Genomic DNA, 24,861 nt, shown 5'->3' with positions numbered 1-24,861 from the left:
ACTTTTCAACATTTTGTGAACAAAACTGAATTATGCACTCTAACTTCCCCTCTATTTAAATTATCAATTCATGCCAACTTCACTGTTAACTGTCAGCGGTGTCACTCCTTCTGCTGATCAGGCTTGCACTTCTGCCAAGTCCTTGACGATCCTGAATGCCTGAACAATCTGTCAATCAGAATACACATAATACCGGTCAGCCCAATATTTCAGCTAATCTAATACGATAGCAAAATACTGCAGATGCTGGAAATCTGAAATAACAACAGAAGACGCTGGAAAAACTCAGCAGGCCAGGCAACGTCCGTGGAGAGAGAAATAGTCAACGTTTATGGTCGAAACCCTTCTTCAGAACTTTCAGCTAATCTAGATCTTTTCCTTATTTCACACAGTAACTCTTGAACTATCTCTGTTTCCTCACCTCTGGGGCTCTTCTGACTAGCATCTCATATCAGACTCTTACAGAATATCTTGCAACAAATCACACACTGCAACTGCTCCCATTTTGTTTGGCACTGATCATCCAACTGGGATGGTCTTTCAGAATTATTTGCTCTTGTTCCCTGGTCCAAATGGGCGTCTTGCTCATCTGAGCGTACCTGATTTTTTTTTTTTTTTGGCGTGGCAGATTTTAACCTCACTCTGACCCTACATTATATCTGGTACGGTATCTTGCTTCAGTCATGCCTGCAGACTCGAAGGCTTTATTGCATCTGGCAGTTATCAGCCTTGTGCATTTTCAGCCAACTTTACCTCTGCTTGTATCCTCTAAGGCCAGAATTTCAGCTTTATTGAAAGAAGCAACAACTGCCTTGATGCTTTCCCACAGCTGCTGCTCCTCGCCCATTGCTAAAATTGTTTTCTAAAGTCTCTGTGAATTTTCTTTTCCAACTCACTTTTATAATTAATTTACTTGTGCTCCTAGAGATACAGCTGGCCTTTTGGCTTTTGTTCTCCTCCAACTCGAATCTTGATGACCTTGGTAAAGGACCACACTTTCATTGCTTCATTCTATTCTACCAGCATGATGCCAAGGATGTTTGTTGGACCCTCTGATCCTTGGGCTTCAATAAGACCTCTGGTCCTGAGGATATCTTTCCTATTGTTTTCAACATGTGTGCTTTGGAACCTCTGTCCCGTGCTATATTTTCAGTCTCATTCCTCGTCCAACACCTCTTTGGAAGTTTATTTATATTAAACTTATTTCTAAAAATGGTAATCCCTCTTTCTTCTTTAAGCATCCTCTAAACACAGTAAGAGTGCAGTCTCATTTGACTGATTCTGGGGAAACAGTGTGCCTAGCATGCACAAGTGTTGTCATAATGTTGCAGATGAGCAGTACTGTATGTGGTCCCCCATTGCCACCTAGTATAAACCCTCCGGGCATTTGACATGGATCAGGTTCATTTTTCTCCAGTTAGTAGGTTGTGTTCTCTGTTCCTTGCATTGCTTCTATTATTGAAGAAGTGGGACTAGCCTCTGTTTTCTCCTCTGGAGCAGGTCAGACTAGATGGGCCCTGTAGTCCTAAAGTGCATTCTGTTTCCATCGGGCAAATCTGTTTTTCTTTTTCAGGATTTTCCCAGAAATTGAGGAATCTGCACAAGCCGACGTCAACAAACAGTGCTATCTTCCTTAGGACACGCACAAAAATAAAATTAAAAAATAATAAAACCTAAATATGTTTGCCTGTTTTACAGGCTCCATAACGAGTAGTGCTCTGTTAAAGTCATAAGGTAGCATCAGTCAGCCAATCACTTGTTCTCTCGGTGCCCATTTCAAAGAGCATTAAAGAAGTTGAATTTACACAGCAGGGAGAGCATGCACGTTTACTGGGCAGCTGTTTATCTTTACACACCCACTGGCACAGACCATATATTGCTGCCATAAAAAAATGGAGTGGTGTCTCATTTGTGGTAGTATGTTGACTCCCAACATTTGATAAATCTCTTTAAACATTGTGCAGAATGATTAGCCCACTCATAATTGCAGATGATGCCTAAAATGCTATTTAACTTTGGATTCTCTAAATGTACCTGTAAAGAGCACCTGAATCACATCTCCCCTATTATTGAGGGCAAAATGGAAAAGCAGAATAAAGACAATTATCAAGGAATCGGCAGTTACTAATCTACGCCTATCTTCTTCTCAGCTGGCTATGGCTGGGCAATTGATTTTGAGGCCACACAGACAGTGATTGGTGCTGAGGATTTTCTGGCATTGCTCATTGCAGAAGACACTGCTTGGCGCTGGCTATCCTTAGGTGCTGTGGGGAAATTGACGGTTGATCTGCCAAATACACCTAATCCCTTCAAGAAAAGAAACTCTCTGGAAGCTGAGAGACTTTCCAAGCAGCAGATTCCAGCACACCCAGAAAGCAGTCACCAAAGGCTTCCCCACCACTGCTCAATAGTATGCCCCTTTGACTTGCATGTCCATAGAGATTGCTGAAATGCAATGTAAAACCAAACCGAATTGGCCTAAGGAGGTTGATAGGACTGCCAAAGTTGCTAGGCTTAGTATCTCCAAAGATGTCTGTCTTGAAACTCCAATCCTAGGACAAACTGCACAGAAATGGGCCCTACTGCTGCCCTATCCTTTGGCATCGCTCCTGCAGAAGAATCTACGGACTCCTCTTTAGGAGGTGGTTTTCAGGAAATTGATGCTAACTGTAGTTTTTATACATTGTGGTTGCAACCTTATTCCTTATGCCCAATAGTGCCATTCATCATACAGTTACTACATTAAATTTGGGCACAAGTGACTTCCCACAAGAAAGTTGGTCAGGTGTCAAGGGCATAGCTGGCCAAAGGTTGGCAAAACACAAAAGATTCAATCATTTTAAATAAGATTTAAGAAGGATGTCAAGGCCTTAGAGAGGTGCAGAGGAAAATTACTAGAATGGTAGCAAGGATGAAAGACTTCTGTTATGAAGAGACTAGAGAAACTTGGTTTGTTCTCCTAAGAGCATAGAAGGCTATGGGCAGATTTGACAGAGATGTTCAAAATCATGAACAGTTTTGATAGAGTAAATAGGGAGAAACTGTTTATAGTGGCAGAAGGGTCGGTAACCAGAGGACATAGATTTAAGGTAATTGGCAAAAGAACCAGAGGTGACATGAGGAATTTGTTTTTACACCGACTTTATGATCTAGAATGCACTGCCTGAAAGGGTGGTAGAAGCAGATTCAATAATAACTTTCAAAAGGGAATTAGATAAATACTTGAAGTGGAAAAAATTGCAGGGCTCTGGGGAAAGAGCAGGGGAGTGGGACTAGTTGGATAGCTCTTTGAAAGAGCTGGTACAGGCACGATGGGCCGAATGACCTCCTCCTACGCTGTATCATTCTATGAAATCCATTTTCACTCTCCATTCAATAAAAGCTGTACCTTGTTCTACAAAGAGCGGGCTACAAAGAGTGGATTCACACAATCATTTGAGATCTTCTTCCCCCACCCAGCAACTTGCAGGTGATGCAGAACAGGATCCATCATGGAAGAGAAGGAGCTGGCTTGTTAGATCAATTTTCCATATTTACAGATGAACGCATCATTCCCTCAAAGTGCTCACTAAGGGGGGGGTCCCTACCCCTTCCTCCATAGCTCATACCCATCTCTCTATGTTATAGAAATGTGGGCTGATGTAGCTAAGTTATCAGAATCTGTCCCTAAAATATACCATACTTACATAATTGACCAGTATTCAGCGGAGCTATGTAAGATACACTATCCCTTGATTCAGTGGGTGTCCTCAAGTTCTTCCCCACATGGGGAATCCACCTTGCAAGATGTTAATCCTAAGCCCCCCCCCTCCCCACCCCCCAAACCACAACTCCAAACGTATGAATGCACTCACATGATGAACTTCTTGCAAGGATTTAATCCGGTTACATTAGATCATGACCAAACTCACTGAGTAGAGTTAGTGCACCAGAGGAGCATGTATCTACATCCGGTTGTTAAGATGGACTGCAGTTTTGCTTGCTGTTTCTTGATGCATTGAAGCTGCACTGAACGGATGAGATTTATCATTTTGGGCATTCTGCTTTCTAAAATGGTTTAGCCACATCGAGCATTGCTCGCATTGGATTTATGCCACTAATCATTGTAGCTACCTTTTCATGAGAAGATTAACTTTGAAAGCTCGATCATTGGATCTTCCTATTAAGATGTAAAACCAAGACTTAGCTGCCTGTTCCGATGAACATAGAAGATTCATGACGCTATTCAAAGAAAAGTAGGGAGATCTGGCCAACATTCATCCCTCAAACAATAGTAAAGACAGATTCATTGATCAATCATCTCACTGATTGTTGTGGAACGTTTCTGTGTAAAGCATAACTGATACATTGACATACGTTACAACAGAAGCAATGCACTGTATATGAAATGCTTTGGGATTTAATCAGATTCTATATAAATGCAAGTTCTTTCTTAAGTTGAAAATTTGCCAGAAGCTTTACAGAAGCATCAACAAAATTCACACTGGCAGGAATGGCAATAGGAAGCACCGTTTAACAAACAAACTACAACAGCTCTTTCCTGTCGCCTCACAGAGTTATCAAGCCCCATGTCTAAGAATGGCTCACCAACCCGGTGTCTAATCCATACCTCCATGTCCTCTCAGCTACAGTCATACCAGTGTCACACAACAATAACTCATTGGTCATCTCCCCCCCCCCCCCCCCCCCAACTTACCTGGGGTGCAGGTGTGAGGCTGCCCACAGGAGTTTGTAGCAGAATGGGGAAGAGTCACTACATCTGCATAGACTTTCATCCTCTCTTTGTTTTACAGGCATGCTTCATAGGGTAAAATGAGATATCTGTGGAGTCTACCACAGTAGAGGTATTATCTGTGAAGCATGCCTGTAAAGCTAAGAGAGGACTAAAATCCATGCAGCTGTAGTGACTCTTCTCCATTCTGCTACAAACTCCTGTGAGCAACCTTGCACTGGCACCCCAGGTAAGTTGTGGGGGGCGGGGGGTGACCAATGAGTCATTGTTGTGTGACACTGGTATGACTGTAGCTGAGAGGACACTAAGGTATGGATTACACACCGGGTTCGTGACAAATTTCTGTCGTCTGTCACAGCCTAAAATCCACTCCAAACACGAGACGAGGTTTCCACTCCAGATAATAGTCCTTACAATAAAAAATGGGGGAAAGGGCGATACTACAAAATTGTATATGAAACCAGTTCCTCAAGCAGGAAAGGTTCAAGATGGTCATAACCGCAGGTTATTCAGGCGTCATACCCAGAAATCCAAGTAGCAGTCATAGAACTCAAAAGATGCTGACTTCCATATATAGTTTGATACATCAATAAACGGGAGTGTTGTCGAAAACCTCTCAGCTTTGTCCTTGAAAGCTGAATCTATCAGTATACGGTACTGCCATTTGGCCTCATTAGCATCCAGAGTTTTTACAAAGTACTTGTCCATAATCGCAATACATCTCAGCAGCCAGTGTTACCTCGGTGATTGGTTCAACATAATCACTGCTGGAATCTGCAGACACAGCTGTACAGCAGATTATTATTATCGAAGTATTATTCCAAACTACCCCACAAAGTCTTCCTGCCACTAGACCAATTCATGATACTCCGAGATCTCCAGTTGACATGAATAATAGTGAAAAGCTATGTACAAATACTCTACATGTAGACAGTCGGCACCTGAGTGCACCCTCATTTCAACCAGTAAATATTGATCTGTTGTTGGCATTGGATCTCGCATGATAGTCCCAGTAGAACAATGTTATTTATTCAAGGCACTAGCTTGTTATAGCTCTTGCCCCAGCTGACACTAGTAACTGATACATCCTTAGCAGGACCAGATGCTCTTCTGCAAGGCTCTGTTCTCAGGATAAATAGATGACAGAGCAACTACCTGGAATTGGGAGTATTTGGCTGTGGATCATTTCCAAGCCCGAGCACAGGGCCATCAGTATACATATGGACAAACAATGCTTCAGTAACGTCAACAAACAAGGGGGATTTTTGGTCCCTCTGTCAAGATATGGTTCAACTAATCCACTGACATCAATATCACTAGATAATCTTCAGCTACTGTTTAGCAGGAGCGAAGATCATGGCAGGCACTCTTATGCAGGGGTGGACCTGCTCCCCTAAAAGGGTGCAGGATTCTTTAGGATTCTCATAGAAAAAGCGGGCAATGATAATACAGGGATAAGGAACCGTTCATGGGGCATTTGGGCAATTTCCAGATTACCCATATATCTAGTCTGCCCCTGCTCTTATCTCATGATTCACTTCAGGGGTGGATATCCACCTAAAGATGGTTCAAAAGAATTTTAGGATTAGGGGGTGTCAGATATATTAATCTCCCTCGATGATCAACCATTCCTGTATTTTTGCTTGAAGACAGAAACCATCTCCCTCTGGCCTGAACAGTTTCTCCTTTTCTTGGATATGAAGGTTCCTCAAAGCATTTCTTCAGTTACCTCATATAATATAGAAGATGTGTACAAGGAGCAAATGTTGACCTGGTCACCCCCTATTGGCCTCAGACAATGGCCTTTGGACATCCAGGCAATGAGCAGGGACAGGAACCATTGCTTTGCAGAAGAGTTCGGCGACAAATATTACATTTCAACCTGGAAATGTTCAGACTGATGGTCTGGCTATTTAAAGATGATAGAGCAGAGTCTTTCACTGTTGACATGTGACATGTTGATCAATTCTCATAGAGCATCCACCAAATAGGGTTTAACACAAAGGAGAAACAAGTTCTATCTCATGATAACAACAGAAAATGCTGGAAAAACTCAGCAGGCCAGGCAACATCCGTGGAGAGAAAATAGAGTCAACGTTTCGGGTCTAACCCTTTTTCAAAACTGGAAAGGAAATGAAATAGATCGAAAGGCAGGGCTGGGAGAGAACAAAAGAAGTGAAGAGACATTAAGACCTCTTGTTCTCTCCCAGCCCTGCCTTTTGACCTATTTCATTTCCTTTCCAGTTTTGAAAAAGGGTTCACCCGAAACGTTGACTCTATTTTCTCTCCATGGATGTTGCCTGGCCTGCTGAGTTTTTCCAGCATTTTCTGTTGTTATTTCGGATTTCCAGCATCTGCAGTATTTTGCTATCTATCTCGTGATGTTCGTCACATTCTGGAATAACTATCATTTGTTCAAAGTCACTTCAAATTGAGTTCGTATTGAGACTATTTCAGTCTCTATTTATGTTTGGTTCATTAGGGTAGTGTTTCTTGGTGTGCTATTCTATAGTGTTTTTTTTAAATTGCACTCAGACTATCACAAGTTCTCATTTGGAACTTGAATTTACTTTTTCAAAAGTTAGAGTTTCCACCATTTGAATCTCTTGCATCCTGTGCTCAAGGTTTTTGTGAGGAAAAGTTTATTTTGGCTTTCAGAATTAGTGAACTGAAGCCCTTATTGCAGATCATCTGTATTTCATTTGGCATTCTGATTAAGGTGATTCAGCTCATTCAGAGATGCGCCCCATAATCATTTGGGCCAAGAGATTGATGTCCTTTTTTATCTGCCACCACATCAGTTGAAAATGGATTGTCATTTCTACTGTATAGTTGCTCATAGACCCTAAGTAACTATTTTTTTGTGCAAAGCAATTTCAAAACCCTTGGTTATGTTTCTTGTGATGCAAAGATACTAGGCAATTCTGTTACCAAGCAACAGATACTTAAGTGTATGGTTGAGTGCATACCATCTTGCAGGGAGGAAGCCCTAAGGGCAGATGAAAGGTTATTCAAGCCATTCCATGGCTATGTTCTGGGCATGTCTTGATAGGTTCTGTAAAGCAGCCAAATGGAGTATTCCTCACACACGTACTAATCATTACCATTTAGCCTTGACTGCTGCATACAATGTCATTGCTTATGTTAATGATTCCTCCCTCCCAAATTGTACAAACTTGGTACATTCCTGTGGGATATGGAGGATGCCCAGTGAAGAAGAGGATTTATCTATCTTGTAGGATTGTCTTCACTATTGAATGATCTGCAACCTCCACACATCATGATCCCATGGATCAGTCCCCTTCAGCCACTTCAGGGGTATAGGTTTCGGGATTAGGGATTTGTAGTTGGCTTCAGAAGTTAAAAGAAACTACCGCCTTGTCGCAGGTCCTGAACCTTCATCTAAAGTGGGATTAGGAGACCACATGCAGCACCACCTATCTGCATCACCATGGAAACATTTTAATATGTACGCTAGGCAGATTTATGTGCGTTATTTCCCAAGATCCAGTCAACCTAATCTTTACTCCTATGGTGTTTGGAGGATGTAGATCATTTGAACAATTGAGAAGACTTTACAAGGTAGGTAATATTTTGTAACTGCAATCTTACTGCCATTACATCTGTATTTACTAAAGCTATGGACGGTCCCATTAACTTTGAACTAACCCTCACCTTGACCATTCTGTAACATGCTTCTGAAACTGCCCTTGAACATTCATTTGTTATCTGGGGCATCTCCAAAGCCTTCTGTAGTGTCTAGTAACATGTAGTTCAAAATATGTTACCCATCACATGGTCTGCCACTGAAGCAATCTTTGTGGTTATTTAATTTCCTTTCAAATCTCTATCTGCAGTTCATGGCTCACTTTTTCCCAGTAAACTTGAGGTCCTCACTCAGGCCTCTCTATCACCCTGTTCCATCTCCAGATAAAAGACCTCCTCCACTCACATCCATCTAGATAGTTTGTCTTCTATTCCACAAATCTTAACCTTTTTAACAGCCTCTTATGAGGAAATTTGTCAAATGCTTTCCAAAATTCCAAGTAAACTACATATACTAGACTGCCCTCATCCACTAGCCTAATTACCTCCTCAAAGAACCTATTAGTTCTAAAAGCATATTGAGTGTTCCTTATGATATCAGTGCTCGTTCGTTGATCACTGATGGCTTATAATGGCTTCATGCATTTTTACCTGTATAGGCGTTAGGCTCACCAGACATTAATTACCTGTTTTGCGCAGTAATGCTGTTTTGAAAATTGAAATCACGTTTATCCAGTTTTGGTTACTATACCAGTGTCTATGAACTCCTGAAAACATTAGTGCATCTCCAATTCTCTCTCACTTTCTTGAGAGTTCTAGAATATAATCCATCTGGCCTAGAGGCTTGGTAGACATTTAGTTCTCCTAACTTTTGCATAAAAGCGACCCAGCTCAGATTCTTTACTAACCTCTGCATGTATTACGGATTTTTTTTGCCATATTTATTGTGTCTAGAATTTGTCTACAGTCCTCTTGTGAATACTTGAAGAGTCCATTTAAAATATCTGCCCTAACATCTATGATACTTCGACCAAATCTGTCCCTTAATCTTTGGTCCTCATTAGAATCATAGAATTTTACAGCACAAAAGAAGGCCATTCCTTCTACTTTACACATAGCTGAGAATTTCTTTGGAACTTTCTTAGTACTATCTGCAATTTGACTTTAATTTAATGTTGTTTCCTAATCGATAATGTAAGTTGAAAGTGCAACATTTATATCTCCAGCGATTTGTTTCTGACTGAAAACTATATTGCAGTTCAATTTGGACTCATGTCTGCCTTTTTTCCCTTTCTTCCTCTCTCCTACCACCCCACCCCACCCTTCCTGCTGTAGATAAAGTTGTATAACATGGGCAAAGTATTCAGGGGTTCCATAAGCAAAAACAGAGCTGCAGGTGTAATATTACCACATCAGTGTTGTGTTGAAATGACACTGATTATTATCTCTCCATGTCAGTTGTATAGCTAGATGCCTGTCTCAACGGCTCTGTCACTTGAATACATTTTAAAGATCTTTTATAATTAAGGAAGTAACATCATACCTGGATAAGTACAAAGGGTTTAATTTAGTCTCTGGTATTTTTAGCACATTGATTAAAATGTTTGGGACTGTGTAAAATAGAAAAGTCAAGAATGGAAGCATAAACGAGTATGCTGAAAACAGTACATAGAGAAAATTAAATCGTTAGCTGCACTGCCATTGTAAGGCCCGTGTCACACAAAGCATAGGTCTCTTCAAAAATGCTGAAGTTTTACTTCATGGGATAACATTTTATTTTCAGTGCCTTGGATGCTGGTTCTTCCCCATCCCGCTTGGCATAGCCTGCAGGACAGTGACGAGGGTAGCAGCATTTACTGATGGATTTAGTTTTTTTTAAAAATTATGGCCAAGGCATAAGAATGGTGCATTGAGTTGGTATTTCACACTATTCCATGGATTTATGTTTGGGATTTCCCACAAAGTGAATTCTCGTCTTGGCTGGGATGCTGGGGGCAAATCCCAAGTACAGATTTGGCATTTCTCAAGAAGGGAGAAAAATAAGCCTGTCATTCACATTGGACCTCAAAGTGCACATAGAGGTGGCTGGTTTAAGAGGCTCATTGGACAAAGAACAGTGCACAAAATGAGATAACCTAAAAGGAGAGGTGTAAGTGGTATAGGGAGAAGAACCAATTTAAGATGATTAACCATGGTCTCCTGGAGCTTACTTGATTGGTTTGGGGAGTCGGGGAAGAATTTTCCAGAGTCTGTACTGAAGTAGATTACTTTTTTCTTTGCCTGCCCCGGAAGTTGCCGTTATTGCATTTGGTGAGGGTGGTGCATTAGGCTGATCATGGATGTTTTTTTTCTCTCTCACCTTTGTTTTATATGAGTAGGTGTGATTGTAGATAAGTGAGGAAAGTAAAAAGAAGGCTGGGAGATAATTTCCTTCAAGGGGGAAGGAACAAGATGAATAAATGGTTTCTAAAGTTCTTTTCAAAGCTCAAGGCCTAGAAATTCGTCCCGGGCGGTGGCACAAAATGGGCGGTATTGGATCGGCCGCCCGTTATACGCAACGCCTGATATTCAGCTCCGTTAACTGCAGTAGAAGTGAATATCAGGCGCTGCGTAGAACGGGTGGCTGATCCGATACCGTCCGTTTTGCACCACCGCCCGGGACGAATTTCTAGGCCCAAAAGTCTGGATTGTTGGCGGTAGCCTGATGCAGGTAACACAATGATATGTATAATATTGTAGAGAGGATGTTGTCAACATGAATATTACCATTGATACTTGTTTCACCAGCTGAATTGAAAGCAAGGCAGTTTTCTTTGTCATTTTTAATGAGTCCTTCAGTATTGCTGTGGGGCTGATAGGCCTTTCTGCACTACTAGTTAAATAACTAAAACAGAAAAGCATCCTGTTTTAACTTTTTTGTTTTTTCTAATGTAGTTTGCAAGGAACCACCTTATAAAGTAGAGGAGTCTGGGTACGCTGGATTTATTATGCCAATTGATGTCTACTTCAAGAACAAGGTACCGCTGCTGCTTATATTAAACTTTACTTTTAATAGGAGAAACTAAAAGGGAAGAGAAAACAGCAGGGTCACCCTTGACCTCTATCCGTTGTTGTCCCCAGTGCTCTCTGTTTCCTTCAGCCCAACATCTTGAGCCTGACTGTGCTTGTTCTGATGAAGGGTCACATCCAGAATATTTGCATGTGTTTCTCTTTCAGATGCTGTGTATTTCCAGCATTTTTTGTTTTTATTTCCAATTTCCCCAGACCTACAGGTGGGGATACAGTGGTGGGGTGGGGGGAAGGTCCCATTTTCCTGTGACCCTTCTGCTCAAGGCTGCTAGACTCTGCCCTCAATGGTACTAGACCCTGATAACGCCCTAGTGCTGCCAGACTCACCCCCATGCTGCTTGACCTCCGGAAACTCCCCTCACGATGCAGAGAAAGCTCTAGACCACCCTACAAAGACCCTAGGACCCCTCTATCATTAGTTCCTGTTCCCAGGATTGCCTCCACTCCAGAGACTTGAGCATAAGCTCCAGGCTGACATCCCAGTGCAGTGCTGAGGGAGTGCTGCACTGTCGGAGGTGCCGTCTTTCAGATGAGAAGTTAAACCGAGGCCCCGTCATCCCTCTCAGGTGGACGTAAAAAATCCAATGGCACTATTTGGAAGAAGAGCAAGGAGTTATCCCCGGTGTTCTGGACAATATTTAACCCTCAACCAACCTCACTAAAACAGATTATCTGATCATTATTGTTGTTTGTGGGAGCTTGCTGTGCGCAAATTGGCTGCCGCGTTCCCTACATTGCAACAGTGACTACACTTCAAAAGTATTTAATTGACTGTAATGGGTAGTGGGGAAAATGCTAGAGTCCATTATAAAAGATGTAATAGCAGAGCACTTGGAAAACAGTGACAGGATCGGACAAAGTCAACATGGATTTACAAAAGGTAAATCGTGCTTGACTAATCTACTGGAATTTTTTGAGGATGTAACTGGTAAAATAGATAAGGGAGAACCAGTGGATGTGGTGTATTTGGACTTTCAGAAGGCTTTTGATAAGGTCCCGCATAAGAGATTAGCATGTAAAGTTAAGGCACATGGGATTGGGGGCAAGGTATTGACTTGGATAGAGAACTAGTTGGCAGACAGAAAGCAAAGAGTTGGAATAAACGGGTCTTTTTCTGAGTGGCAAGCAGTGACTAGTGGGGTACCGCAGGGATCGGTCCTTGGACCCCAGCTATTCACAATATATATTAATGATCTAGACAAGGGAACTAGATGCAATATCTCCAAATTTGCAGACGACACAAAGCTGGGTGGGCGTGTGTGCTGTGAGGAGGATGCCGAGAAACTCCAGGATGATTTGGACAGGTTGGGTGATTGGGCAAAAGCATGGCAGAGGCAATATAACGTGGATAAATGTGAGGTTATCCACTTTGGTGGCAAAAACAGGAAGGCAGATTATTATCTGAATGGCAATAGATTTAGATTGGGAGAAGGGGAAGTGCAACGAGACCTGGGTGTCCTTGTGCACCAGTCGCTGAAGGTAAGCATGCAGGTGCAGCAGGCGGTTAAGAAGGCAAATGGCATGTTGGCCTTCGTAGCGAGAGGGTTTGAGTACAGGAACAAGGATGTCTTGCTGCAGTTGTACAGGGCCTTGGTGAGACCACATCTTGAGTATTGTGTGCAGTTTTGGTTGCCTTATCTGAGGAAGGATGTTCTTGCCATGGAAGGAGTTCAGCGAAGATTCACCAGGCTGATACCTGGGATGGCTGCAATGACGTATGAGGAGAGATTGGGTCGATTGGGCATGTACTCGCTGGAATTTAGAAGAATGAGAGGGGATCTCATTGAAACTTATAAATTCTGACAGGACTGGACAGACTAGATGCAGGAAGGATGTTCCCAATGGTCAGGGAGTCCAGAACCAGGGGTCACAGTCTAAGGATAAGAAATTTAGGACAGAAATGAGGAGGAACTTCTTCACTCAGAGAGTGGTGAACCTGTGGAATTCTCTACCACAGAAGGCAGTAGAGGCCAATACATTAAATATATTCAAGAAGGAGTTGGATATATTTCTTAAGGCTAAAGGGATCAAGGGATATGGGGAGAAAGCAGGGACCGGGTACTGAATTTGGATGATCAGCCATGATCGTATTGAATGGCGGAGCAGACTTGAGGGGCCGAATGGCCTACTCCTGCTCCTATCTTCTATGTTTCTATGTAAAGCGCTTTGGGATGTCCTGAAGTCATGAAAGGCGCTATATAAATGCAAGTCTTTCTTTTGCGATGCTCCCAGACTCGGGGATGCTGCTCCTCAATGATGCCAGATCAAAACCCTCTCCCAGTGATCCCAGATCCCCACACTTGCTGCAATACCTACCGGAATTCTATGTGCAGTGCTCTTCTCAGTGCTTTCACAGTCCAAGCCTCCCCCCATCAAAGTACTAGTAGACCCTGAGACCCCGTTTTAATATTTACACTCAGTAGGTCAGGCAACATCTGCGGAGCGCAAATTGCGCGGGTGAACACTTCAGCTCCATGATCGTTCGCCGGAGCTGGTTCAGACGAAGGATCATCGACCTGAAACGTTAGCCTTACCTTCCTCTCTCCACAGAGGCTGCCTGATCTGCTTAGTGCTTCCAGCATTTTTGGTTTTTATTTAGTTATAGAAACCAACTGATTTTCATTTCCTTTGATTTCCGACCTGCAATGCCAGTTCTACACCCAGGCGGCGAATTGAAGGTCTACAATTCTGTCTCTCAGCCTTGTGTGCTTTTTGAAGCTTATAGAATACAAAACAAAAGCCTGCCGTCCGTGCACGTGTACACACACCTTTCCCTGCATGCATTTTTTGAAATTTGCCCCTTAGCTTTTCTTAAGGTAATTTTGAACAACAACTGCGCAGAAATTGCTAGAAGATAAAGGAAACTATAGGCAACAGTTCAGCTGTACTCTTGTATTGATGTAGCTTGGGAAACTGGGTACGCAGCACACGCTCAGACTGCACAATCTGAACTAACAGCATTACAACTCTGAGCAAAAATATCAAGTGCAAGGCTTTTGGGAGAGGCTGAGGCCTTAAAGTGAATAGTTTAATGAAGTCATTAAGAGATACGGAAGACATTTCAGTTGACAATTTTAATCATGTTATTGTGATAAATGTAATTTTTGAATTTTAGAAATTTATTTAAACACTTATTTCTAACATTAGGAACTTCAGTTACTGAAAAAATGGTGGTTGAAAATTTTTCGGATAGCATTTTTTGAGCAACATATAGGGGGAAAAAACAACACAGCACCACTTAGTGGCCAGAGCCAGTTTACTTGGGGGTGGCTTTCCGATTATAAGTGGACATAGGAATTTATAATGGCAAAGTTGACACAAAAATGGCAGAAACAGTGAGGCTTTTTAGACAGGGAGCATGCATAGATGTAAGCCTTTTAATGAGATCTAGATGTATAGATTACTTGTGGACCTTCTGTGGCATTGTCCATGATAAGTGATGATACGCTATTTTGTGAGCACCTTGTTATACTGTGTAATGCAGAGAGAGTATATTTTGTTGCTGAAGAGAAGCTGTGTCTGGTTATAAACACAAAAATCTAATTTCTGTTACGAAAACACTAAGTGAGGTCTTTCAGGGTTCAGGCTGCAGGGCACACAGTCCTGTTTTTGTGTGATTAATGAGGTGAATTAAGAGGATGCAGACATTTTGACTGGTGGTTCCTGTTGCTGGGGAGTTTCTCTGTACATTGCAAACGGTTACCTTATTTCTTAGTGTGACAATAGATGTTTGAGTGTTACACTTGAAGTGTGGCAGACTGGAAAGATGTGTGATGGATAGAAAATGCACACAAGATGTATCATTATATTGTAATCATTATACATTGTAGACAGATATTGGCTGCTTTCTCTAATGCCAGTACAAATGTGACGGGGAGTTTAGTGTGCATGATCTGTTCCAAGTCAAATATATTCAATTTTGTTTAGATTTAATTACATGTGCAATTTATTAAAAGGGAGGGAACCAAAGCTGTTTATAATTGGGAAAGTAGAAAAGTCTGATTTCAGAATGGAATAATTTAAACTCCTGTCTGTTTTCCTTGGAACAGAGGAGGCTGAGGGGAGAACTTATTGAGGTGTATAAAATTATGAGGGGCATAGATAAAGTGGATAGAAAGGACCTATTTCCCTTAACAGAGTGGTCAAAAACCAGGGGACACAGATTTAAAGTAATTGGGGGAAGGTTTAGAGGGGATTTGAGGGGAAATTTCTTCACCCAGAAGGTTGTGGAGGTCTGGAACTCACTGCCTGAAAGGGTGGTAGAGGCAGGAACCCTAACCACATTTAAAAAGCACTTGGATGTGCACTTGGGATGCTCTAACCTGCAGGGCTACGGACTAAGAGCTGGGAACTGGGATTAGGCTGGATAGCTCTTTGTTGGCCGGCGCGGACACGATGGGCCGAAATGGCCTCCTTTCATGCTGTAACTTTCTATGATTCTATGGAACACTATGAACTTTCTAAATTTACCTTCTGGCAAAAGTAAGTATGACATGACCACTAGTTCGAGCAGGTGGTATTCAACCTGCTATATCTGAACTTTTAATTTTGCATGCACTCAATGAAACCACATTTTGTGAAATGGCAGTTTAAAGTGAGTTTGTAATGGAATGGAGAGATTCTAAATAGGTTTGTTTTCTCCTGTCAGGAAGAACCGAAGAAAGTCTGCTTCACGTATGATTTGTTCCTAAACCTGGAGGGGAACCCACCTGTGAACCATCTACGCTGCGAGAAACTCACCTTTAACAACCCAACCAAGGAATTTCGACGCAAGCTTTTGAAGGCAGGAGGGGTAAGTTCCAGTTACCCTGCAATGCAGACTAATGTTCCTCATCTTTTGTCTGACCCTGCCTTCGCATTCCTGGTAATGTCCTGCTGAATCTATGCCGAATCCCTTCCATTGCTTTTTATATTTATATGAGGTACCCAGTTCCGTACATAATGTTCCATCTGTGGCCTAAAAGCTCTTGTACAATTGCAGCATTACATCCTTGCTTTTGTACTCTGCAGCTCTAGGTACAAAACCTTCTGTTTGCCTTTTGTATGGCGGCTTTCCCGATAGGCAGAAACAGGTCTAGGTTTGCAGGCAGAAGAGGCCCTTCAGGTATGTGTAAAACTTACAGCCAGGAGGAGCAAGAGTTCTCCAGGCCCCTCAAGTCAGGGCCTCCCCTACCTTGGAGTAATTAAGGTCGAAAGATACAGAAGCACGATATTATGATACAGAACAGTAATTGGTAGATAACCATTCAGACGGTAATGCCGCAAGTAAGTATGCACAGTTTAAAGACATGACCAGATGAGGAAATAATGACAAAGTAAATAAATCCATGAACCTAAGGCATGGGGAAATGGATGCGTTAAAATTCTATATATGAATGCTGAGTGTTAGGAATAACATAGGTGACGTGGGGAGTGAAGGAGCGTGTGACAGCACCTCCTCAGAAGGACTCTCCTCCCCTGAGGTGTCTTCTTCAGGGCGCTCTGGCTGTTGAGAAGGACCTAGAGGAATGAGAAAACGGGCAAGATTTAGGATGGCATTGGGAAGTTTCACATTTGCAGAAGACATGCATCACAATGAAATTTGGTGTAGTCAAGCTGGCTGTGTGTTTTTCCAGTGCTCAATGAAGGGGTACAATTAATTGTCGGAGACCCTGTTCAGTGAAGCCACCTTGAAATGGCCGATACACACAGCTGCGGCAGGCCCACAAATATCTATAGATTGCTGCTCAAAACTGACCCAGAGTTAAAATCGGGGCTGTTGTATTCTATACGTTTAACCATGTGAGGCAAAATATTAATGTTTAAAACTGTGCTGGCTCAGTGCATAATAATGGTCTTGCCTTTCAATTTGTGTATGATTTACAGGTTCCTCACTATCTCTGCCTAATAAACTCATTCTAAATAACAAATTATCAGACATTCCTTTCTTTTTTTTTAGGTTATGGTAATGCCTGAAGGAACTGACACAACCTCTAGACCAAGCCCGGACTATCCCATGCTACCCACAATTCCTCTGTCTGCATTCTCTGATCCAAAGAAAAGTAAACCATCTCATGGGTCAAAGGTCGGTTATACGATTCATAATGTTCATATTGTCGACATTCAGAATATTTGCTAAAAGTGAAAGTATTTTTTAATTTAAAATTTCTTTAAGGAGAAATATTGGGGGTAATTTTCGCCTTCACTGCTTGGGCGATAAACTGGCGGAGTGGAAGTGAAAATCATGTGGTTTCTGCACTGGGTGGGAGATCCCCTCTGCCAGTTTATCGCTCGAACGGTGAAGGTGAAAATTACCCCCACTATATCTTGTCTGTCCCAGTATGTCTAGCTGTAAAGCATAGGACTCTGAACCTGGGAACTTGAGATCAAATCACAGCCTCAACAGACATGAATACTCTAGTAGAACCTCTCCATGTCAACCACCTAAGGGACTGGTTAAAAGTGGTTGGCTTAACAACATGGTAAGGCCAATTTCACCTGAGCTCCATTATAAATGCTGCTGTATTGTAACTTTTAGTCTAGAAGGAGATTCCAAATTTCTGATCCTTCAGCTATAGCGTGCCAGGAGCATTGGAAGTAGTGTGCCATGGTGATGTCGGTACTATAGCCCATCCCCGTGTGCAGTCAAAGGATAAGTGAGATTTTTTGTGTTCTATCCTGCACTGCTAAAGCCCTGTGAAATTCTGACTAGCTTGTGCACAGCCTTCCTATTAACTAATAGTTTTCGGCAGAAACTTTGTTATGGTCAAGACAAGGTTGTTTAGCTAACTTTTAGCAAACACCTGGCTCCATTTATCTGGTGAGAATGGGAGGGGGGCGGGTGACTGTTGCAGCTAGAATATAGGTGAACTAATGTCATAATGTGCTATTGTTGTAGTGATTATTGTTGTGTCTGTGTATAATAAGACACAGACTGCAGGAGAACGGTACAACAGGTGTTTACTCAACGTGGCTCACACTGGAACAGATTACTACTCAGTGCTATATACAGGTGTGGTCACTGCCGGTACTGCAGTATACATGAGCTGTAAAAGCCCCCCTTAAAGGTATATACATTACAATTCCTCCCCTTTTAGATTAACAGTACCATAACACTCATTTAACAATTAAATATCAAACTAATTACAATTAACACTTTTAACATGCAACATTAGCTGAAAATAGTCTATTTATATATTCAGTCTTTGGGGAGGCTTCCTGATCCTTTCTGGATAGCGCCTTTCCCGAGTGTCTTGCTCTTGGTGCGGAGGCGATTCTGGCCCCCTGTCGTCGGTTGGTTCATCAGCTTCCGATGCTACTGTTTCTGGGGTAGATGCGACCTGTACGTCGGGTTCATCACCAGGTACGTATGGGCGAGGCATGGGGTTGACTTGTTCCTGTGACTCTAGGATCTGGTCAGCATGGCGTCTCACGATGCTCTCCCCAACGTCCACTGTGTACATTAGGGGGCCCTGCCGTGTGCATATCGTTCCTGGCTGCCATTTTTCTGTTCGGTAGTCGCGGGCCAAGACTGGTTGCCCTACATTGAAGCTCCTTGTTGGCTTCTCATGGATGTGCTGGAATTGCTTACTCTCAACATCTCTTCGTACGTTTGGTCTGAGCAAATCCAGGCGAGATCTTAACCTTCGGTTAAAGAACATCATGGCTGGGGCCTGGTTGGTGACTGCATGTGTCGCATTCCGGTAGGCGAACAGGAAATTGTCCACCTTGTGCTGCAGCGGAATGTTGTCATTGTACATAGCCTTTATTGCCTTCTTAAAGGTTTGTACGAACCTCTCAGCCAATCCATTTGTGGCTGGATGATACGGGGCGGATGTGTAATGCCTTACCCCATTCTTTTTCAAGAACCTCCGGAACTCTTTGGACACAAACTGTGGTCCGTTGTCGGAGCAAATCTGTTCTGGCAAGCCATTCCTGGCAAAAATGGTCCGTAGGACTGCAATAGTTTTCTCCGTGGTGGTGGAGGACATTTTGATGACCTCAGGCCATTTCGAGTGCGCATCCACGGCTATTAAAAACATTGAGTCCATGAATGGACCAGCAAAATCAATATGCACCCGTTGCCATGGAGATGAGGGCCACTCCCATGGGTGTAGAGGGGCCTGTGGTGGCGCATTTTGGACTTTCTGGCATCCTGAGCAGCTCTTGGTCAGGTCCTCGATTTGTTTATCGATTCCCGGCCACCACACATAAGCCCTGGCTAGGCTTTTCATTTTTACCCCTCCCAGATGACCCTCATGAAGCTCATTGAGCACTCTATCCCTTAACTTGGGTGGAATTACCACTCGGGATCCACACATCAAGGTCCCCCGGCACACTGACAGCTGTTCTCTCCTTGTCGAGAATGCTGGCAACAGTGAGTCGCCATGTGCTGGCCATCCCTTCACCGTCAAATCATATACTCGAGACAGTGTCGGGTCATTTCAGGTTTCCTTTTCGATACAAGCGTTAGTTACCGGTAGGTATTCAACTATAGTCGAATGGAATATTTCGACAGGATCCACTGCTGGTGCTTCCTCTGCAGTAGGCAGTGGCAGGCGTGATAGCCCATCAGCATTTCCATGCTGTTTCGTGCCCTTATATTCAATCTCATAGTGGTGCGCCCCTAGAAAAAGTGACCATCTTTGTAGTCGTTGCGCAGTCATCACCGGAACGCCCTTCTTCAGATTACAATTGGAGACAAGAGGCTGGTGATCAGTCAGCAAGGTGAATTTCTGCCCGTGCAGATAGTGATTGAACTTTTTCACTCCCCACACTAGGCTGAGGGCCTCCCTGTCAATCTGGGCGTAGTTACGCTCGGCTGAGGTTAGTGATTGTGACGCAAAGGCTATTGGCCTCTCTGAGCCGTCCGAGAATTTGTGCGACAGCACCACTCCAATGCCGTAGGGTGACGCATCACATGCCAACCGAATTGGTAATGCTGGGTTGTAATGGGCCAATACCTCTTTCGATGTGATTAGTGTTTTGCTCTTCTGGAAAGCTCGTCTACATTCGTCACTCCACTTCCATGGCACCCCAGTTTGCAGTAGGGTGTTCAGTGGGTGTAGTATTGTAGACAAATTTGGCAAGAACTTATGGTAGTAGTTTACCAGCCCGAGGAACGACCTCAGTTGTGACACATTTTCCGGTGCTGGAGCCTTGACTACTGCCTCAATCTTCTCTGGGGACTTATGTAACCCCTCTTTATCGATAACGTGGCCACAATACGAGATCTGTTTTCTAAAAAACTCGCATTTGGGGCGGTTAGCTCGGAGCCCATATTCCTGCAATCTAGTGAGCACCTGCTCCAGGTTGGCAAGGTGATCACTGTCATTTTCGCCCGTGACCAGGATGTCGTCCAAATAACACTGGGTCCCTGGGATCCCTTGCAGGACTTGTTCCATTGCCCTCTGCCAAATAGCCGGAGCTGATGCTACCCCGAATACCAGCCGGTTGTATTGGTAGAGACCTTTATGGGTGTTGATTGTGAGGTATTTTTTTGATGCTTCTTCTACCTCCATTTGCAGATACGCCTGGGCCAGATCAATCTTAGTGAAGCGTTTCCCTCCAGATAGCGAGGCGAAAATATCTTCAATCCGCGGAAGTGGATATTGTACGGTGTGAAGGACCGGGTTCACTGTTACCTTAAAGCCCCCACAGATGCGAACCTTCCTTGGTTCCCCAGGCGTGCTGCTCAACGACTTTTTCATCACAGGGACGATGGGTGTAGCCCACTCGCTCCAGTCTACCTTGGACAGTACACCTGAACGTTCCAGACTCTCCAGCTCTGCTTCGATGGCTGGGCGGATCGCATAAGGTACCGGTCTGGCCTTAAAAAATTTTGGGCTTGCATTTTCTTCAATTTTAATCGTCGCTGTCATGCCTTTTAGTGTTCCGAGTCCTTGCTGGAACACTTCTTTCGCGTCAGTTAGGATCTTTGACAGTCGCCCAGGTGTGACGTCGTCATCCCTTTTGTCAGCCACAGTCAGTGCCTGTATGGAATGCCAATCCAGTTGTATTTTCCGGATCCATTCACGTCCCAGTAATGGTGGTCCTCCATCTTGCAATACATACAGGTCTAGTTTTGGTGTTTCCTTACCGGTATATATAACGGTCACCCTTATTTTTCCTTTGGGGTAGACTTTTTGCCCCGTGTACGTCTTCAAAATAATTTTTGTGTCTCTCAAGGGTATGTGTGAGAATGGCCGCTCGTAGTCCCGTCGGTTTATGACTGTTAGGGCTGATCCTGTGTCCAATTCCATCTTTACCTGGACTCCTGCTATCTTGAGAGTGACCCAAATGGTTCGGTGATCCTCCGTTGTGATCACATTATGTAGTTTCAGACAACTCAGTTCCCTGCTTTCGGAGCCGTTATCACTCTTTTGTTCGTCTGAACTATTCTCCGTCATCTTATGTACCTTCTTGTACTTTACTTTGGTAGGTTTCTTATTGCTGGTTTTCTTTCCCGACCTGCAGACTCGTGCTATGTGTCCTACTTTTCCACACTGTCTGCACACTTTGTCTTTGAACCAGCAATCATTCTGGTCATGTGTTGTTCTGCCGCAGCGATAGCACTTCTCTGTTCCATATGACATTTCGTTTGTGCCATATTCTTGCGGTCTCTGTTGTATCTCTGCAGCGCCCCGTGCTGCTGCTTCATATGATACCGCAATGCTGAAAGCCTTTTCTAGCGTAAGGTCCTTTTCAGATAAAAGCCGTTTCTGGGCTCCTTCACTTTGAAGCCCACACACAAACTTGTCCCTTAAGGTATCTGCCAGTCCCGCTCCAAACTGGCAGTGTTTCGATAATTTGCGCAGTTCTGTTAAATAATCAGCGTTGCTTTCATCCTTATGCTGGTTCCGTTTGTGAAACTTGAATCTTTCTGCTATCAGCAGCGGTGTGGGGTTTAAATGTTCCTGTAGTATTGTTACTATGTCTTCAAAACTCTTTTCCATTGGCTTCGTTGGGGTTACTAGATTTCGTAATAAACCATACGTCTTTGCACCCATTAAATTTAACAATACCGACGCTTTCTTGTCATCTGACACCTCATTTGCCTTGCAGTATACCTCTATTCATTCGACATATGTAGTCCAATCTTCGACTTCATTGTCAAATGCGGTGATACTGCCACTCTTCGGCATTTTGGGTGTGGTTTAAAATGGCGTCTCCCAATGGCTTAAAATGGCGTCTCCCGCGCTTTCCTTCCTCCCCCGCTGCTGCCAACGCCGCTCCCGGCGGTTCTCGCGGCAATGGCGGCGCCCTGTAGGTTTCGTGCGCTTCTCCTGCGCTGCTGCCAACGCCGCTCTCGACGGTCCTCGTGGCAATGGCGGCGCCTCGCGGGTTTCTGCGCGTCTCTCTCTCCCTCTCTTCGACGCTGCTCGGCCCTTTGCTGTGCCGCTCGGTCGGGCTCTAGCCCGCCGCTGTCCGGGAAGGGTCTGCGCACTACCTGTTGCCAGCCCGTTTCGCTGGACCACCTCGACTGGAAAGCCAAGCCTGGGTCTCGACAGCCTCCCCCGCAATTCTCGAGTCTCTGCTGGATGACTGGGCGGTTGCCCGTGGTCGACGCCCGAGTCTCTGGCCTTGACCTCCAATCCACTGATCTCCAGGAACGAATCCTCGGGAGGTGATGCAGAGTTGCAGGTAGGTTCGAACTTGCCTTGTCGCCAATGTTGTGTCTGTGTATAATAAGACACAGACTGCAGGAGAACGGTACAACAGGTGTTTACTCAACGTGGCTCACACTGGAACTGATCTGTACAGATTACTACTCAGTGCTGTATACAGGTGTGGTCACTGCCGGTACTGCAGTATACATGAGCTGTAAAAGATAGTTCCCCCCTTAAAGGTATATACATTACAATGATGATTTATTCCAGAAGTCAGAGATTTAGACCTATACGTTTTCAATGATGAAGAAGGGATTTATATATGTGAAGCTCTAGGACTTTATGTTCATCCACACCTTTCTGCATCTTTTAATTGAGTGTATACTGCCATTCCTTATATTTCCTCCCAAATTTGCACCACCTCACACTTCTCCACATTAAATTGCATCTGCCCCCTGTCTGCCCATCCCGCTAACCTGTCTGTCTTTTCCTGAAGCCTCTTACTGTCCACCTCCTACTGTTTGCAGTGATCTCTTGGGTAACCACGTATAGCTCTTGTCCATTCTGAGCAATCGCCATTAATCCTTAGTTTCTTGTCTTGTCAGGAAACTTTCTATCCATACTGCTACATTTCATCTTATACCATATGCCTGAATTTTTGCAACAAGCCTCTTATGTGACCTCTTATCAAATATCTTCTGAAAATCTATATATACTACATCTACTGCATTCCTGTTATCTATCTAGAAGTGGTATGTAAGATAGTAAATGGTGCAGAAAAAGTTCAATACCCTACTTCAAGTTAAACTGTGACATTAGGACAAGGACCAAAGTACAAAATGACAAAAGGAAAATTTAAAACTGATGTCAGGAAGTGTGATCCTACCTGGGATGATGCTGTTGTGATCATGCTGTATGCTTTATGGTGATTGTTTTGGTTAAAGACGCTATCTTGGAGATACACATTGGGAGCTGGGAGGTCTGAAAGGTGAGTGTAATGGGAAAGTTAACCTCATCAGCTTAAATCTAACACCCAGGAGTGGCACACAGGCTCATGGAGATAGTGTGATGTAACTTTACCATAAACACAGGAAATGCATTCAAGTGTAAAACTTTTTTTTTAAAAGCAAGAACCTGCATTTATATAGCTCCACCCATATCACAGCCAATGGATTACTTTTGAAATGTAGGGAAACAAAGAAGCTAATGACCAGTTAATTTGTTGTGACAGTGTTGGTTGAGGGATAAGTGTTGACCAGAATAGCACCATGCGACCTTTCAAATGTATCTGAATTGGTGGATAGGGCCTTGGTTTAACATCTCAACCGATAATGCAGCACCCCCTCAGTACTACACTGAAGTGTCAGCCTATATTAGTGCCCAACTCCTGGAGTGGGACTGAAGCCTACCACCTTTTGACTCAGAGATGACAGTGTTACCACTGAGCCAAGCTGACACTATAGATATTTATTGCATTGGATCTCCCTTTGCATTTCTTATGGTGAGACATAGGATACATACAATGGGCTGGATTTTGTGAATGGAGGCGAGTTGGAGGCGGGACTGCTGCTTGTCGTGTCAATGTCCCGCCGCCATCCTCGCCTGACCAATCAGAGGGATTTTCCCCTGATTGAGCGGGCTCAGCAGGCCAATTAGGGAGGAAGTCACTGACAGATCACGTCAACGTCAGATGTGCTATCTGTCAAGACTTCTTGAAAGAAGAAATGACAGTGTTTCACAGCTCTGTGAAGCTGTCAAACACTGACATTCTCTTTAGTTTGATGAGCCTTTATGGTGAGGACTCATCAAACCTTTCAAATTTGTAAATTTCACATGTCTGTAGGATCAGAGGTTCCATCAGCCATTATGTGAAATTGACAAGGAGGATGTCGGCTCTCCCCATCCAGCGCGGCTAAAGGCTGTAGA

General features: G+C 43.5%; 1 protein-coding gene across 1 annotated transcript in view; it reads left to right on the top strand.

The window, feature by feature from the left end:
* The window catches only part of LOC147108215 (protein ENL-like), an 82,332-nt gene that overhangs the window by 31,378 nt on the left and 26,093 nt on the right, over positions 1–24,861 (top strand). The window contains exons 3-5 of the mRNA XM_086005996.1: positions 11,213–11,295; positions 15,996–16,139; positions 17,286–17,460. Of these exons, the coding sequence (XP_085862122.1) occupies positions 11,213–11,295; positions 15,996–16,139; positions 17,286–17,460 (402 nt within the window). The remainder of the gene's footprint in view (positions 1–11,212; positions 11,296–15,995; positions 16,140–17,285; positions 17,461–24,861) is intronic.

This window comes from Somniosus microcephalus, chromosome 13 (assembly GCF_052327205.1).
Source record: "Somniosus microcephalus isolate GS21.2 chromosome 13, FLI_Smic_1.0, whole genome shotgun sequence".
Taxonomy (NCBI): Eukaryota; Metazoa; Chordata; class Chondrichthyes; order Squaliformes; family Somniosidae; genus Somniosus; species Somniosus microcephalus.
Note: the sequence above shows the minus strand (reverse complement) of the source record. Positions and strands in the feature narration are given on the sequence as shown.